General features: G+C 37.9%; 1 protein-coding gene across 3 annotated transcripts in view; it reads right to left on the bottom strand.

Moving 5' to 3' along the window:
• SGCD (sarcoglycan delta) overlaps window positions 1-18876 on the bottom strand; it is a 569013-nt gene that overhangs the window by 205810 nt on the left and 344327 nt on the right. For all 3 annotated transcript variants that reach the window (XM_047873975.1, XM_047873983.1, XM_047873967.1), the window contains exon 3: window positions 14417-14518. In XM_047873975.1, coding sequence (XP_047729931.1) covers window positions 14417-14518 — 102 coding nt within the window. The remainder of the gene's footprint in view (window positions 1-14416; window positions 14519-18876) is intronic.

Raw genomic sequence — 18876 nt, forward strand, 5'->3', positions numbered from 1 at the left:
GTGTACATGAAGCCATGGATACTATACTTTGTGGTGGTGTTAAGGACTTTTCAGGGGTGATTTTCAAGTAGATGCACTTTTTGCCATATGAGCCAACTTAAAAGTCAAAGCCAGGTAACCTGCCCATATAATCCACATTGCTGGATTCCACACGATAATGAGCCCAGGGGCCAGCTGGGGTTGTATGAACCCTGACAGAAACAGTTCCCACTACTTCACCCACAGAGGGTGGGTAATTGTCTTGCAAAATCCAGCTGGCACTGGCCATCTTTATATACTAACTCTGATACAATGTCAAATTTGGTTTTCTTTTCATTAAACTTCTTCCTGTATCTCCCTAACCAGAGTGCTGCTTAGATATGATGAAAGAAACATTTTGTGATGCAGTTAACTCTTTGTGGCAACAGTCAAAAGCATGGGGAGGATTCCACGTCTCAGGAAACTCACACGGGAAGAAAAACATTATTGAGAATGCTGAGAAATAAATGAAAAACCTCTGTTAACAACAGAAGTGAGAAACAAACATTGAAACTATACATCTATCCAATGATATGAGTATTCATGTATTTCTCAACTATTAATGGGGGTGGTACTTAAGGAAAATTCATCGTTCTGTAACATTACTCTCATATTTCTCAACATAACTGTCGGAGCCTTAACAGAGTGCTAAAACCAATCTACACAGTTTAAAATTGGAAAACTGCAATTATCGGGCCATCTGTACTTATCTATTACTGTAGAGATGTTACTTTTTATGTCCAGGACTCTGATGTTACAAAATGAAAGCTGTGGCTTACGAGGTAGAGAGAAATCTACCTTATTGCACAAAACAAAGGGAAAAAACAGAGTAGTCTACTTGTCTCATTTTTTTCAACATGGTGTTTTTTTTTTTTTTAATCAGTCTACTGGTTCTTCTTCTACTTTCTCCAAAATGCAACAAGTGCATCTGCAAAATATTTATTAGTCTTAAAAGCCTCATTTACTTGGTGGACCATTTGGTATTTGCCTAGAGGCAGAATCACTGCTGATAAAAACAGAATCATTCATGGAAATGGAACGTCCTGCACTCATAATTTAGGCAACTGCCATTTAAAACATCGCTGGTGATAATTTACCGAGCACTGCATCAAAAAGGCTATACTCAGCTGCTGATGGGGATCAAAGAATCAAAGTAATAGGAAGTAGTTGCTTGTATCTTCATATGGCAGACAGGCATTTTTTTTTCCAGCCTCGGAAATTATATCTCCTGAAAAATTATCACCGTTTATGACAAATGAACATTTTTTTTTTAAATTGAGACTAGCATTGCAACATATCCACTGCAATTATAAAGTGCTGGGTATGACAAAAGTTGTCAGGAGAGGAGCATGTTTTGATTGAGGCATTTTTTTAAGTGATATTTTTGCCAACCCTTTCGGAGTGAAGAACAATAAAACTTTTATGAATGCATTACATTCTTCTTCCTTACAGTTTGCTCCTCTCTCCATCATACTCCCCAAAACTTAGCAAATATCATTGGCTAAGAGATGCCACCTAGCTCAAGTAGGACTATTCCTACCATTAAAGGAACATAAACCAAACCACAGGAGACTCTGGTGCCCTCCTAAATGTTGTTTATGAGATAAGCATGAAATATCCCTGCACTGACTAGTCATTATTGGCTGCTGGGACGTTCGTGAAACCAGGAGTTAGACAACGCTGATATGCCATAGTGATGATGAAGAGAAGCTCAAAGATTTGAAGGGCTGGAAGGGCTAATTTCATTCTCTTAAACTTTCCTGTCTGTAACACACAGGTCCACTCTTGGGAGCTCACATTGGCCTGTGGATGGCATGAATCAAGACATACAGCAGGGCCGAACTGCAAAGTAGGGGAAGAAGGGCTTTTAGTACCTTTCATATCACTTTTATCTCTTGCACCTAGTTGGCCCCACTTGCCTGTGGCATCATGCCACATAGCCGTTCATGTCCTCGTCTACATAATAGAATACGTGGCGTGTGGTTCACGTAATTCTACATAATAGAATATGTGGCGTGTGGTTCAGGCAATCAATCTATAAGGCCTCATAAAAGAGAACTTGTCTTTGTCTCTCTACCTGAGATGAGAAGCCTTTAGAGAATCTTCGAGCCAGCAGTATCCTAAGAAAACATCCATTCACTTACTTAAACACACCCACACACAATCACACAATCTGCTTTATTTCCCTGGGACATGCACTAGTCTAGAAATAGGGATGCAATGGGAAACAAAGCAAAAAATAAATTATTATACTGAAAGTTTATATAGTGCTCTACCCAGGTACTGTTCTATAAGCAGCAAAATTTACATAATTATTTGAAAGAAATGAACTCCTATGATCCTGTAATACGCTTATGAGGTAGTGCTATTCCTATGCCCATTTTATAAATGAGGAAAGTGAAGCAGAGAAAAGGTCAAAGAATTTGCTCAGGAGTCAGGATTTTATTCCAGGAAGGTGGTGTTCCAGAGCCTGCTCTTAAATATCTCTTAGTAAGTGCTTTTTGATGTCCCTGCCATCATGGAGATTATAAAGTAATAGCGGTGGCAAAGAGGTTAAGTATATAAATATATAATTATATGACAGAATATATATAATATAAAGATAGAAATAGATATACTTGTGTAATTCATATGATAACACCATGAGGAAAACAAAGCTAGTAGGTAAGGGATATATTCTTGACAGAGTGATCAAGGAAGGTATCCATGAGAAAGTGCCATCTGAGCAGAGATCTAGCTGAAGCAAGGCCAGGTTTTCATCCAGTCTGGTAGTTCTCAGACTGTGGTCTGTGGAACCCTCCTGGCACGTAGGCATTGTGTGGCTGGTGACAGGGACACTGGGTAGGTAAGAAAACAGGCTGCAGGGCTCCAGCCATGGCACAGACATAGCAGCTGAACTTCCATCTTGTCTGGATTTGGGGGTTTCGGATAAATTTGGCTTATAAAAAGATTCCATGACTTAAAAAAATAATTATAGAAAACCACTGATCATGTCCAACCTCTTTAGCTCACAGATAAAGAACTGAGGGCTCAGTGCTGATCAGCAGGACAGTTAAGAAGAAAATTCAGATTCCTTAAATTGGAATCTGGTGTACTTTCTAGAACACCGAACTGCCAGCCTTAACTCACCTTCCTATCCAGGACATTGTATAGTCTCTGGAGGGTAAACATAGAGGGTTTCATCCAACAGGCTGTGTCTCTCTGTTTGGGAACTCCATAATCAAACTCCAGGCTTAGAAAGAGGAAGTACACAGGTGCTCTAGTTTGTCTCACGTATTTTATTACACTGTCTCCACCTCTGCCTTCTATTCGAGTTTATATTTTTCCTGATCTTAACCCATTATAGCTGTTGTTACTATGTTACTGTAAGTAGTTATGAGCTACCTCAAATCCTTGCGGAAGTTTGCATGTACGTGGGGAGAAGGAATATTTGCTGTAGGGCGTTGGCGTGAATATACATTTCTGAGTCTTTGAATAAATGAGATCTGCATGGTGGACCTGTGGGCATCACAACAGGCAGTAAGAAAGAATTTGGGGCAGTCTCCCTGACCAACGGCCCTCAAGTCATACAATCAGATGTTCTTAGCCAGATTGTATGTGAAGTTTGGAACTACTACTAAAAATGGCCATTACAGTTCTAAGGAACATCTGACCAAAGCCCTCAGTAACTCTTATATTTGCAGCATGACCTTCATTTAAGAAAAGTATACACAGTCAATCCCTCCCAAATTAAAGGAAGAACATGAACCCTATCAGCCCATTTTAATTCTATGGCAACCAAAAGCCTCTGAGTAACTATCTCTGTTTCCCGGGATAAACAAACAAACACACCAACCATAGTATTAAGTGTCGATCTACTCAAGACTGTTTGTCTGCTTTAAAAAAAAATGAGTAAGCAGCTGGTTCACACTATTGTCCACAACAAATTACAACACACAAAAAGAGAGATACATTTCGGGAACGGCAATCAGCTTCCCAGTGCAGATGGGCTTATAGATGACCCTTCCATCTTTTAATAATCTCCATAATTTATGTGTGAACAAAGAAATGCAAAGATGCCTTATGCACCCCTCTGACTTAGTACAAATCACTTTTATTTACTCGGGCAATACTTCATGGTCCAGTTAACTTCTTAATTAAAGACAGCAAGATGCTCATGTTCCATGCAAGTGGCATGGAAAATACTGTTTTATGTGCAATATGTTCAGCTGGGAGTTGAAGCTGTTTTGCTTGCTGAGGAGAAACCACCGCAGCCTTCATTTGGTTCCTCAACTAACCAGAGACATGGCTCTTCTCGTCGCAACTAAATTGTAACAGAGCCTCTTCAGACAAAGCTTGTACTTGTCTGCCATGCCACATTCTGCCACCCCCACCTTTTCTTTGTCTCATGCAGAGAATGCTGAATCCAAATTTTCAACTTTCTTTTCCCAATCTGCCTCTTTCCCAGTAATGCTCTGTAGTGGTCAGAGAATAGAGACCCAAAGAAAGCATGCTCTAGGAGTCTCAGGGAGGGGAGAGTGTGGCCGTAGCAGGCCAGAGCCTCAGCCTCCAAGAAGCTCTGATGCTGCTCTCCCTTGCCGCTGCGCTTGCATATGATTTCAAAACCCACAGGAGCCAGACTGCTTGGGGAAACTGGGGCACAAAAGAGAACCAAAACAAAAAAGAAATATTAGGGAACAGTGAATCATAAATGACTAAGATCTTAAGAAGCCAACCTAATTTCTGAACTCTGCATGGCGAGATTTATACATTCTCTATTCCATAAACCAAGGGCTGTACCCTCAAGGGACTTCAGAGCCCCATCATATAAATAAATGCCTTAAAGCAGTTTGGGTATGAGACAATAGTGCCTGGTGGAGACTGTGGCAAACCAGAGAACAAATGTCCATCTGAAGAAGGCAACTTCTACTCAGCTCCAGCCCTTAGAAATATCAAACCACTCTGCCAAAGGTTTTTTAAACAAGAATTAGAAAATGTAGATTTTTTTTAAAAAAATGTGTAATCTTCAAACATTTAAATATGAGAAAAATTCATATTAAAAGAAAAAAAAATACTGCATGAGGCAAATAAACTAGATCCATGAGCTGGATTCAGGGTGCAACTTCTGTCATAGGTTTTCATACCAACAGCTCACTTGATAGTTCACAAGGTGGGTCACTGAAGTTACTTCATTTAACTCTCATAGATTTCTGAAGTAGAGAATATTATCTCAGCGATGAGATCAGCCATAATTAAGTCTGGTCTTATTGCATTATCCACTGTTGTCTCCAGTTCGTTCGTTCATTCCTTCCTTCCTTCCTCCCTCCCTCCCTTTCTTTCTTTTAGAGCTTTATATTCCCTCCAGAACTTAACATACCTTCCAGGAAGTTATTCCCCATGAGAGGGAAATGGCCAGCATCACTCAACTTATTGTACTGAACAGTGTCATGAGAAAATAATTTACCATAAAAATAGTGTGTTGATATAGAAGAAGACTAAAATTCTGGATTTTTATTCTGACTTTGGCTTGGTAGAACTTGGGTACATCCCTACCTCCTTTCTGAGCCTTTGGACTCCATCCATTAAATGCAGTGATGGTCTAACTGACCTCTTAGGGGCTTCAACTTCCACCCCAGATAGATCTTGGGAATTCTAGCTGGTGGAAAAACTCTTAATTCGTATCATACTAAAATCAGAATTTATTTATTTATTTATTTATTTAATTATTTTTAATCAGAATGGAATTAAAAAAAAAAAACTCATCTTTCCATAAAACAAGGAGATGAAAGATCCAAATGTAGAAGTCCACAGTGAGAATGACCAGCTCAGACTTTCAAGGAGAATGCAGTATTTTCTCAACTTTCATGAATATTGACAAGGTGGTATACCCTCAAAGCCCATTTTATATGTGGAGTTCAGACTTTAATATGAACCAACACTTAGCCTGATTTTTGTACAACACCAGTGTTTGTGTTTTAATATTTAAATATTTTATTACATTTGGCTCTTTATAGATCATAAAATGAGTGGAAATGTCATTACTAGATCAAAATGTATAAGCATTTGTAAGGTAATTGATATGTGCTATAAAAGTATTTTTTTTTCAGAAAGGTTGGACAAAGAAAAAATAAAGACTGTGCCAGTACTAAAATAATTAAGCAGAAGATGAGAAACAAATGAATTGAACATTGGAAGAGTATAATTCACTGAAGGAAAAAATTAAAATTAAAAGCTATTTAACAGTAAATAGATTTCCTTGGAGGGCAATGAGTTTGTCATTAAGATGACATTTGAGAAGAGGAGGAAAGACCATCTGGTTCAGAGCAAGTTCAAACATCAGGTGATATGCAGGCCACATGACGATGATGCTGGTAGTGGAAATTACTGTCACCGTTATGTTCATCATCACTGTTGTCATCATCATCAGCAACGGGTGAGAGCAGGAGTCGCCATTCCTGGAACACTTACTTCATGACAAGTTCTGTATTAAGCACTTCACAAACATTATCTTACTTGCAACCACCATGATGTAGCCATGAATACCAATGTTACAAGCAAGAAAACAAGAATTTGCCAAATTACAAAGGTTCTCAAAGATCACTCATCTGTCAAATGGTAGCACTTGCTGCCATCCAAGTTCAACAATATAGCACAGAGGTTTAGCCATGGTGTGATACCGTCTCTTGGAACAGGCAACTTTTAAGAACCACATTTAGTTTTGATATCATAATTCTACACACAGGTTTTAGTAAGTAAAGACATCTTAAAAATATGTGACTTTTTATAGGATAAGGAAATTTAAAAGACATATAAATCTCAAGTCTAATATAATAATTTTCTACTTTATTCTCTTAAACTAATTTTTTATCTTCCTCCAACTTCTTTTTCTGCCTCTCCTCCCCTAAACTTCTAAATTCCATATAGTAATGGGCTAGGACCCCTATGCCCAGCCCAAGTATAGTTGGAAGTGAGTATAGAAATAAATTCACTTAAAAAAAAAAAAGAAAGAAAGAAATTCACTTGCAACTTTCCCATTGCTGTAGGCCTGGTGCAACATACTTTTAAGAGTAGCTACCCAGAGTAGCTAGTGTCCCTTCCTTTGTCACTTCACGGGAAGTTATGTAAAAGCACCATCTAGTTGCATCATTCTGCAAAGTAAGATGAGCAGTCTCTCCAAAGTAGGGATCTGCTACTTTTGTCCAAATTGATTCTTTGTGGTGAAAGGTTTCCTTAGTATTAGTTCATTCAACCTATCTACTAGTAGCACTTGCCAAAACTTTGTAACTGTATTTACCAATTAAAAAGAAGCCTATCAAACACAACACTCAAAAAACAAATACTCCAGTAAAGAAACGAGCAAAAGATATGAGCATACACTTTTCCAAAGACATCCAGATGGCTAACAGACACATAAAAAGATGCTCAACATCACTCATTATCAGGGTAATACAAATCACAACCACAATGAGATACCACCTCACACCTGTTAGAATGGCTAAAATTAACAACTCAGGCAACAATAAATGTTGATGAGTGTGGGGCGAACACTTTTGCACTGTTGGTTGGAATGCAAACTGGTTTAGCCACTTTGGAGAACAGTATGGAGATTCCTCAAAAAATTAAAAATAGAACTACCTTATGACCCAGCAACTGCACTACTAGGTATTTATCCAACGGATACAAACATGCTGATTTGAAGGGGCACATGCTCCCCAATAGCCAGCACTATTAGCATACGGCAACACTACTGACAACAACCAAAGTACGGAAAGAGCACAAATGTCCATTGAATTATGAATGGGTAAAGCAGCTGTGGTATATATACACAATAGAATATACTTGGTTATCAAAAAGAATGGAATCTTGCCATTTGCAATTATGTGGATGGAACTAGAGTGTATTATCCTAAGCAAAACCAGCAGGATGAGAAAGACAAATATCATATGATTTCATTCATGTGGGATTAGGGATACAAAACAGATGAACATAGGGGAAGGGAAGGAAAAACAAGATAAAAACGGAGAGGGAGGCAAACCATAAGAGATTCTTAAATAAAGAGAACTAAGGGTTGCTAGAGGGGAGGTAGGTGGGGGGGAATGGGCTAAATGGGTGATGGGCATTAAGGAGGACACTTGTTGGGATGAGCACTGGGTGTTACATGTACATGATGAATCAGTAGATTCTACTCCTGAAATCATTATTACACTATATGTTAACTAACATGGATTTAAATATAATTAAAAAGAAAAAAGTACCATCATGTTGAAATGGTCATTTAAACGCAGAATTTTTTTGGCATTATATCCTTTAACTTTACAAAATTCTGTGCTAATGCATTCAAGTAGTATTTCTAGAGACAGGCTGGTCTTTGGATGTCATGGTAGAATAGTTAATTTAGTGTGTGCCCTTTTCAATCTATTTTCTGAGTGGCACAATACTTACAGAAGCTATGCATCCATGTGGCTAATGCTAGCATGTCCTGGGACTTTCATTTAATTCCCAGATGCAAGTTTTTGTAGGGATGAACATTTTCTCATTAATTTATCTTCCAAAGTGATTGCTATCACACTAATCAATTTGTAGTGACTTTACAGGGTTGCAACCTTCAATAATGAAATTGGATACAGTATTGAACGTTGTGTGGATTGCTTAACCAATCCCAATTCCTTTCAGATCAATGAAACACAAAAGCAATACATCCATTAGTTATCCTCACTTAGAGGGGTTGAGTAATCTTCTTCAACAGGGCACTGATCTCTTTTCAATGGGCAGAAGAAATAAAGGCAGGTGTAATCTACAGGGAAATGATACTGCAGATACTTCTTCTGAAAAGACCCTCCCAGGGGTGGCTGAAGCAACAGTCAGGTGCATCAGCAAAAAACCAATAAGCTGAAACTGCCAGAATGGAGAAAGGAAGGGAAGTTCTACGTGTGAGGTTCATGTGAGTGCCCTGCAAGGTTACAACTCCGTAGGTATGGCAAAGTCTATTGGTTGCCTATCCAACAGGCCTTCCACACATTCCTTGCTACCAGAACCCCAGTTTTGTTCAGCGGGCAATTACCCCTGTGCTTGAAAGAAGGGGAGCCCTATAGATTAAGTCACCAGCTTCTGATATCGCTCTCCTGCCTTTTGGATCTAGCATATCTGCTTTTACTTTTTGTGAAAATCCAAAGAGATACCAATTCTACCTTGGATGCCATGCTTAGTGTGTTATTCTCTAGTCCCTTCTCAGTGCTCTTATATCATCCAAAAGGGAAATACTCAAGGTCTATGCCCTGAACCACTTCCACTATCTCTCTCCAGCCCAACCAAGAAAAAGCAATTGCAGGCAAGCAAACACACACACACACACACACACACACACACACACACACACACACGCACACACACACAATCTTCTTTAAGTTGAATATTAAATAAATGGTTGAAAGATCTTAATAAAGTGATGTGGACAATGTATTCTTAAAATTATTCAGATACACAAATTGTATGATTCCATTTAAGAAAAGTTCTAAGAAATGCAAAGTAATGTGCAGGACAGAAAGCATATTGGTAGTTGGTTGAGGGACTATGAAGGGGTAAGGGAGAAACTCTTAGGGGTGAAAGATATATTCATTATCTTCATTGTGGTGATGACTTCAAGTGTGTGTGTGTGTGTGTGTGTGTGTGTATATATATATATATATATATATATGCAAAAACACTTCAATGTACACACTTTAAATAGGTGTAGTTTATTCTATATCAATTATGCTTCAAAAAAGCTCTTAAACTATTAAAAATTATTTAGATACAGAAAATTTACTGTTAATATATTATTTGGAAGAAAAAAGGTACAAAAGAATATGCAAAGTATGGTTTTATTTAAAAAATATACTTGTAGGAAATGCCTAAAAATGTACACTGAACTGATATTTAAAAAAAAAGTTTTTTTAACATTTATTCACTTTTTGAGAGACAGAGACAGAGCATGAGCAGGGGAGGGGAAGAGAGAGAGAGGGAGACACAGAATCCGAAGCAGGTTCCAGGCTCTGAGCTGTCAGCACAAAGCCCAATGCAGGGCTTGAACCAACAAACTGTGAGATCATGACCTGAGCCAAAGTCAGATGCTTAACAGACTGAGCCACCCAGGTGTGCCTAACCTGGTGTTTTTCAAAAAAATGTTTATTCATTTATTTTTGAGAGAGACAGAAAGCACAAATGGGGGAGGAGCAGAGAGAGAGGGAGAGAGAGGGAATCCCAAGCAGGCTCTGCACATTCAGTGTGGAACCAGATGGGGGCTCAAACCCACAAACCGTGACATCATGACCTGAGCTGAAGTTGAGCACTTACCTAACTGAGTCACCCGGCTGCCCTGGTATGCAAAACTGTTAAGAATGCTTCCTCTGCAAGACAGATTTAAGTGATACTTTATTTTGAATGATTTATTATTCAATTTTACAAATATCTACTGAGCATATACCATGTGCTGGAAATGGCAATAGGGTTAGAATATAGTGGGGAAAATCTGCACAATCTCCTGCTCTTCCTAATTTATATTCTTAAGCAAGAAAGAATGTCAAATGATGACAGTTACAAGGAGAAAAAAAAAACAGGATGATGTTTCACATATGCTGTTACACTAAATGAGGAAGGTCTTTCTAAAATGGCAACATGTGAACTGTGAACAGGATGACCAGAAGGAGCCCTCTATGAAAAACATCTAGGAGAGAATTTTCTAGGCCTTCATGAGGAGTCAGGAGTTTATTCCGGGTGCAATGGCAAGAGGATGGAGAATCCTTTGGGAAGAGGTGGAGAGACTTGACATTTTGAAACACCCATTTTGGCTACAATGTAGATGTGAGGCTAAGAGAGAAAGGTAGCAGAGAGAGATGGACATTGCAAGGGTGTAGGTGGAGGAGGATAGGATGATGGCCGCAACCTGCAGGTAGCGCGTGACGGAGAAGAATAGGTACGGGCACTGTTTCAGCAACAGCTCATGTGATTTACGGACAGATTTTGTTATATATGCATATCTGTAGGTCTTTCTTTTCTTCAGTGAGAAGATATTTATTCTGTTGTCAGAATAGCTAAAGAGCTCTATTCACTATTTATTTTTTGAAAGGAGAATACTTTCTAAGGACAATGAAAGACAGTCAATTCTGACACTCTGGTTTCCTTAAGTGATGACAAGAAAGCATGGAATTTAGCTCACTGATTTTTCAATATTAAAATAAGACTTTTGAGGTTATCATTAGTTTTTAAGCTTTCTGTCAAGTATATCTTTGACTTGGTATCATATGGCCATTGATTTTCAGATACGCTGGCTAAAAATTTGCAAAAAGTTCAATTCCTGCACGTGGGCCTAAGAGATGTACCTGTATCCCTTTCAAGTCTTCTGAAACACGTTTTTCAATTCCTTTATATGACTCCAATTCTACACCAAGGAAACTTATGTCAGGATATTTTATGCAAAAAATCAATTATTCTACCTATGATCTTAAAATCTGCTCTCTTGGGGCGCCTGGGTAGTTCAGTTGGTTAAGCGTCTGACTTTGGCTCAGGTCATGATCTCACAGTTCATGAGTTGGAGCCCCACATCGGACTCTGTGCTGACAGATCAGAGACTGAAGCCTGCTTTGGATTCTGTGTCTCCCTTTCTCTTTGCCCCTCCCCGATTCGCACTCTGTCTCTCAAAAATAAATAAAATAAAATAAAATAAAATAAAATAAAATAAAATAAAATAAAATAAAATAAAATAAAATAAAATAAAATAAAATAAAATAAAATAAAATAAAATAAAATAAAATATTAAATAAAATAAAATATTAAATAAAATATTAAAAACATTTAAAAAATCTGCTCTCTTGTACCATATGTTGCTTAGCCAGATCATTTATATATTTACAGAAATATCACTAATACAGAAGGCTTGGCAAGCTTTATCCTACAGGCTATTTTTTGGTGGCCCTCAAGGTAAGAACATTGTTTCATTTTCAAAGAGTTGTAAAGAAGAAAAAAAAAACAGAAGTCTAAAATATTTAAATATCTGGCCCTTTACAAATAAAGAGGTCATCACCAGTAGAAGGAAATCATAAGTCAAAACCAGTGACTTAAAAAGTTTAATCCAGAATAAGAAGATTGGTACACACACACACACACACACACACACACACACACACACACTGAAATATTATGCAGCCATAAAAAGAATGAGATCATGCCATTTGTGACAACATAGATGGACTTAAGAGGGTATTCTGCTTAGTGAGCTAAGTCAGATGAGAAAGACAAATACCATATGATTTCACTCAGATGTGAAATCTGAAAAAAACAAATGATTAAACAAACTAACAAAAAACCAAATCATACCTATAAATACGGAGAACAACTCCGTTTGCCAGAAAGCCGGTGAGCCGGGATGGGCAAAATGAGTGAAAGGGATTAGGAGATACAGGCTTCCACTTATGGAATGAGTAAGCCACAGGAATAAAAAATACAGCATAAACAATATAGTCAATGATATTATAATAATGTTGCACAGTGTCAGATGGTAGATACACTTGTTCTGAACATAGAGTAATATATAAGCTTGTTGAATCACTTTTTTTAACCTGAAACTAATAGAACATTGTGCCAACAATACTCAAAACAAGGTTAATACAGGTAAGATTAATCTAAAGTACAACTAGTAACTCAAAAGATGATTTAACCAACTTGCCAGGCTGGGAGAAATAAATACAGATCAAAGCAATGCTTCTAAGAGTGATTTCTTAAATGCTGGAAATTGACTACTTCCATTCAGTTCAACATGGAATCATCACTCAGCCCTCCTTATTATAATCTTATCTCATGATTCCTTCTAGGTTGTAATTTCTTCAAAGATGAGAGATACTATAAATATAGTACTCTTTGTACTTTAGTGCTAACTCAGTGTTCTAAGAGTTCCAGTTAAATTTTATAATCACTGATTGGGTTGCTGAAGTGATTTTCTCTTTCTGATAATTTTAACATCACGACTCCCTCCGTTTTACTAGGCACACAAGGAAGTAAACTTATTGGCAATTCAGTAGTTGCATCCAGTTTAACAGAATTCAGTAGTTTAGACAGCATTCAGATAAAAGTACCCACTGCATAAAGTTGCTGAATTTCATTAATTATGCCCATTGATGCACGCCATGCAAATAACACTTTGGGGAGCTTTCACATTACTCTTTGTTTGCAGGTGGGCATGAACCAATCCCAGAAGAGCAAATGCATTAACAATCCTTTTCAGACAGCAAATTCCACCACCCCACCAAAAAGACGAACACAGAAACAAAGCCAAAGAAACAACCGAGAAGAAAAAAAACACTCAAAAGCAAAAATTAATTCTGATCGTATTGCTTAATAAAAGCAAACCAGAAATCACTTCTGTCGTGACAAAAATAACAGATGAGAGAAAAAGCTTAAGTAGGAAACTCTGGTTAATAGAAACATTTTGGAATTCGATTTCCTGCACTGGAGTCCCTGGTCTCCTACTTCGTAAGTGTGTGGCTTTGAACACAGTACCTCACTCAGGCTCAATTCTTTAATCTGTAAAATTGAGGTGACAATAATTGCCAACCCTATGGACAAATCTGTGGATTAAATTAGGTAATGGTAATGCCCACAAAGCAGCAAAGTACATGGAACAGAGAGCATTAATACCAGATTAATACCAGACCAGAGTAATTAGTACCATTTCAGAGCATGGTTGCTGATTACTGAATTGATTCTAACCAACCTTGGCTACCTTGTCCAAATTCTTTTTTTTTTTTTTAATTTTTTTTTTCAATGTTTATTTATTTTTGGGGCAGAGAGAGACGGAGCATGAACGGGGGAGGGGCAGAGAGAGAGGGAGACACAGAATTGGAAACAGGCTCCAGGCTCTGAGCCATCAGCCCAGAGCCTGACGCGGGGCTCGAACTCACAGACCGCGAGATCGTGACCTGGCTGAAGTCGGACGCTTAACCGACTGCGCCACCCAGGCGCCCCATCTTGTCCAAATTCTTAATGAAAAACAAAATTCTAGTTCTTTAGTTCTGTGTTTCTAAAGATAGTATCTAAAGCACTTGGCAATTAAAAAATGATAGCAATACTTTTGGGATTTGTATAGTACCTAGAGCACATCCACACTTATTTTCTTGGCTTATTTGCAGCAGAATCTAGAAAAGTTCATTAACAGAGGTTATTACCCTCTTTTTGGCAGGAATAGAGAAAGGCTCGGAGAGGTCATCATCATCGTTTACGGTACCACAGCAGTGCTTACGCTTGAGACTTCAGATATGAGCATATCTCACTACCTATATTACCATTCCTTCCCATAATCCTCTATACTCTGCTGATGGCTGATGATAAATTTCCCCAGATCTAGAGTCAAGAAAAACAACCATTCCTTTTTCCTGCAGCAGAAACTTACTGGTCGGGACTGGATTTCTTTGGCGTAGAGAGGTTGCAAGAATTCGGAGTCTCCTTCTAGTTTTAGACCTTTGTCTGTGATTCTCAAGTTCCCCATTCCATCCTGAAATAGAAGCACAGAGATAACATAGAAAATGCAATTAGCCAATATTTCGAAAAAACCTCAGGCTTTCAAAAACGGAAACAAAGTTATTGCCCCCCCTTTTTTGAGAGGGTGAAATGAGAGGAGGTCCAATAAAATACTAGGAAGTATTGTTCAGTGCAATTATGCATATTTCCCTCTTTGCTCACTTATTCTGAGAAAATTCTATTCCAGGCAATCTGTAATGCCCCCTAGTTATTTACTAGCACAGATGAAGGAAGCCCTTTTGCTAAGAAGTGCAGAAAGAAGGGAGCCAGGAGGTGAGTGGGATAGAAGAAAAAGATAATTCCCCAGGTTAAAGAAAAAGGTCCAGTTTCCAAAACTTTATGCAGAAATTGTGGGGCGCCTGGGTGGCTCAGTCGGTTAAGCGGCCGACTTCGGCTCAGGTCGTGATCTTGCAGTCTGTGAGTTCGAGCCCCGCGTCGGGCTCTGGGCTGACAGCTCAGAGCCTGGAGCCTGTTTCGGATTCTGTGTCTCCCTCTCTCTGACCCTCCCCTGTTCATGCTCTGTCTCTCACTGTCTCAAAAATAAATAAAATGTTAAAAAAAATTAAAAAAAAAATTGTTAACTGGTAGCCTCATGGTCGAATCCAGTTTTTGGACACGGTATGTTTTTCTCACAAAATATTTAAGAAGTCAAATTAGTTACCAACATTTTTACCAATATTTTATTATGGAGATATTAAAATGTATACAAAAACAGAAAGTGTAAATAGCACACATCTGTGTACCTGTCATTTGTCTTCAACAATGATCCATTTATGGCTATCATTACTTTACCCACCACACTCATTTCATTTGGTTAAATATAACCATCACTACTACCATCACAACAAAAAATAAATAAAATCATTAATATCATTTAATGCTCAGTGTCAATGTTCAAATTTCATTCATTTAAATTTTCTCTCCTTACATTTGCTTATTTGGATCCAGTTCCCTGCTGTAATTAGTTGGTACATGAAATACTAGATCATCTCCTGAAAGTCTCCTAAGTCAGTCAGTTTCTCTCTCACATCCATACACATATACATACTTTATTCGATAAAGAAAACATATCATTTTTGTGATAGCATTGCCCAGAGTTTACATTTTGTTGAGCATTCCATAATTTCACACAATGTGTTCTTCTGTCTCCTGTATTACCTATAAATTGGTAGTTATATCAAGAGGCTTGAGAATTCAGTTTTATAGGAAGAACGCATTCTAAGAAATGGAATATATTAGTATTTTATTGCTACTATCACAAATAACCATGAACTCAGTGGCTTAAAACAACACAAATTCATTATCTTACAGTTTTGTACATGTCTGATTCAGGACTCAAAGGGCAAAAATCAAGGTGCCAGCAGGCCTGTTGCACCCCTTCCTGGAGGTTTTAAGGGAGAATCCAGTTCTTGACTTTTTCTAGGCTCTTGAGGCTGCCCACACTCCTGGGCTCATGGCCTCTTTCATCTTCAAAGTTCACATTGACTGGATGACTCTGACAATGAATCTTCCACCTCCCTCTTCCACTTTTAAAGATCTTTGCAATTTCACTGAGCACACCTAGATAATTCAGGACAATCTCTTCATTTTAAAGTCATCTGATTAGCAACCATAATTCTATACATAATGTTAATTCTCTTTTGCCATGCAATGTGACATATTCAGGGGTTTTGAGATGGGGACAATGACATCTTTGAACTGGAGGGTATTTTTCTAATGCATGCTCTGTCAGGAGACATACAATGTCTTCCACGGTGATGTCATCAGCCACTGGTGATCTTTGCCCAGAGGATCTATTACTTACTAGAGATTTCAAATTGGTGATAAACTAATTCTATTATTTCTTAATTTATTAGTTGGGGTATTCTATCAGGAAAAAGTGCATTTCATCAACTGTTACCCTAAATTATGGTTTACAAAAACCTGAAAGGTGCTTGATTTTTCCTCCTTTATTTATTGATCCTCAAAATATTGGTCACCTAGTATCCTCCAAAGATAATCAATGAGTCCTTTTTTCTTTTCTAAGACTTATTATGGACATTTTTTACTTGCGTCATTCAAGTGTAGTTTTTATTGCTATTGAAGTTCTAACTGTGCTACCTTTGCTCAGCAGGAACCTCTCCAAGTTGGTGTCTAGGTCATTTTAATATGACCCAGTAGTCTTTGATGGACCTTATGCTTCTGGTATGACAAAATTATCTAGAGTTATTTCACAGAACATCCTGTCTCAGGCCCGGAACCAGTCATTTCTACTAAGAACACCTGTGGCAGCTTTTTGTAGTAAGTAGTAATTAGAAACCACAAACTAAGAGCTTCGGGTGCTCATTGCTACTGGGTTGATCCTTGTTTCTGTGGACAGAGCTGGAGAATAAGTTCTGAATATTGTTTTTTTTTAATAGAATAAACTACGAATTCTCATTAAACTTCAATTCAAATTTAGGGCTTGAATATTTCCATTGAATCTCATAGATCTGACAATGTTATTACCTTTCTTTCAAACCAAAAATCTGTGTTCTCAGTAACAAGAAAATGATTACTCATTTGATTTAACCCACAATATACAGTCACTATTATTCTAACATTATGATTAAGCAGACAAATTTAAAATTTGTCTTAAAACAACTCTACAGCACATCCTACTAGGAAGGTACGGTCAAATGACTGGATTTCAAAACCACTTGAAACAATTCCATTATGTATAGTTAGGTTATGCCACCAACCTGCTGTCTGGTAAGGTTTAATCATTTCATTCCCCACCATCTTTCAATTTTTCATGAATGTTTTAAGGTTCAATTTTGTATTATAGTTCTGTGAACTGTTAGGTGGCACCAAAGTCAAGTCTACAAAACAAGATGTATTCAAAGAAGTCTAGCTTCTTTCCTTGTCCTTCCACCATGTTTCCTTTTTTCCAAATAAGTGTGGGTGTGTATCTGTATCACTCAGTGTTCTCCAGGGAAACAGAACGCACACACACACACACACACACACACACACACACACACACACTCATTTTAAAGAGCTGGCTTTAGCAATTGTGGAGGCTGGCAAGTTTCAATATCTGCAGTTAGCAAGCCAGAGACCCATTTTAATAAAACAATATACACATACATATATAAAAACACATACACACACACATACTTTTTAAAAATTTATTCCTACATTTTCCCAAACACATGTGAAAACTGAAAGATTTAAATAAAAATTCCAGGTTTTCAGCTTCCTGTGAAGCTGGAAGCCTTGGGAAACCTGAGCCTGCCTTCTCTCATGGTCACCACTGGCTGGAAGTGAGTAGCTGATCTAGGCTATACTAGGGACCATATATTCTTCAGTTTGCCAGTTCACACCCAGCCTATTTCACTAAGTTACATTTTCTCAGATTCCTCAAGTTCCTCTTGAGTCTACCATTTCTTCTCTCTGGCACTGCCACATGGTCTGTCCATCAATATATTCAGGACAGACACCACATTGGGGGGTATTGAATGACCATGTGGGAAATGGGCACTTTTCCCCATCCCTCCTTCATAACGGCACTTCAGCCTGTGGATGAGAACAGATTTTTCAGGTCAATATTGTCCTTTCATGGATAGCATGCCATCTGTATATTTCTATTTTTGGTACTTGTGGGGACAGCTCTGCCAAAAGGGTCCCAGACTGGGCATTCAAACCCAGCGTGAGAAGCAATGGGCTGAGGGTATGTTCATATCACACTAGCAGCAGGTAGAATCCACAACCAAAGAAAAAAAAGAAACAGTTAACACCCACCCAATCCCCACCCCCCAAAGTATATGTCAATTATCTTGTTTTGGTTTATACTTGATGATTTTTGTTAGTTGGAGAAACAGACCTTTTCATAGAAACACATACTAAACCTGACATCTATAAACCAACTAAACTGGTTTGTTTGTGTGATGTGTGTTAGATAAGAATGGCTAAACATTCTTATTATATTTGGGGTAATTAGCAAGCCTATTTAGATAAAATCTATCTCCCTCCCCTCTTATTAAAGTGTATAGATCTGCCATTCTTAATATTTAGTGGTAACTTACTATGTGCTTATTACTATACTCTGTGTTTTCCATGCTTTATTTCATTTTTATGAATTTCTACTGAAAACTACCATGTTTCTTCATGAATTTAATCATGAGGAAATAAAAATATAAATGCAAAATTATTTGGCTATTTATTGAGTTGCTCATCACCTTGCCAGTTATGAGAAAAAAAAATTAAAACTTAAAAACTACCCAAAAGCTTCACTGTTAATGAAGAGCCTGATGCAGGGCTCAAAGTCATGAACCTGGGTTGAAATGAATAGTTGGTCGCTCGACCAACTAA

Source organism: Prionailurus viverrinus, chromosome A1 (genome assembly GCF_022837055.1).
Source record: "Prionailurus viverrinus isolate Anna chromosome A1, UM_Priviv_1.0, whole genome shotgun sequence".
Taxonomy (NCBI): Eukaryota; Metazoa; Chordata; class Mammalia; order Carnivora; family Felidae; genus Prionailurus; species Prionailurus viverrinus.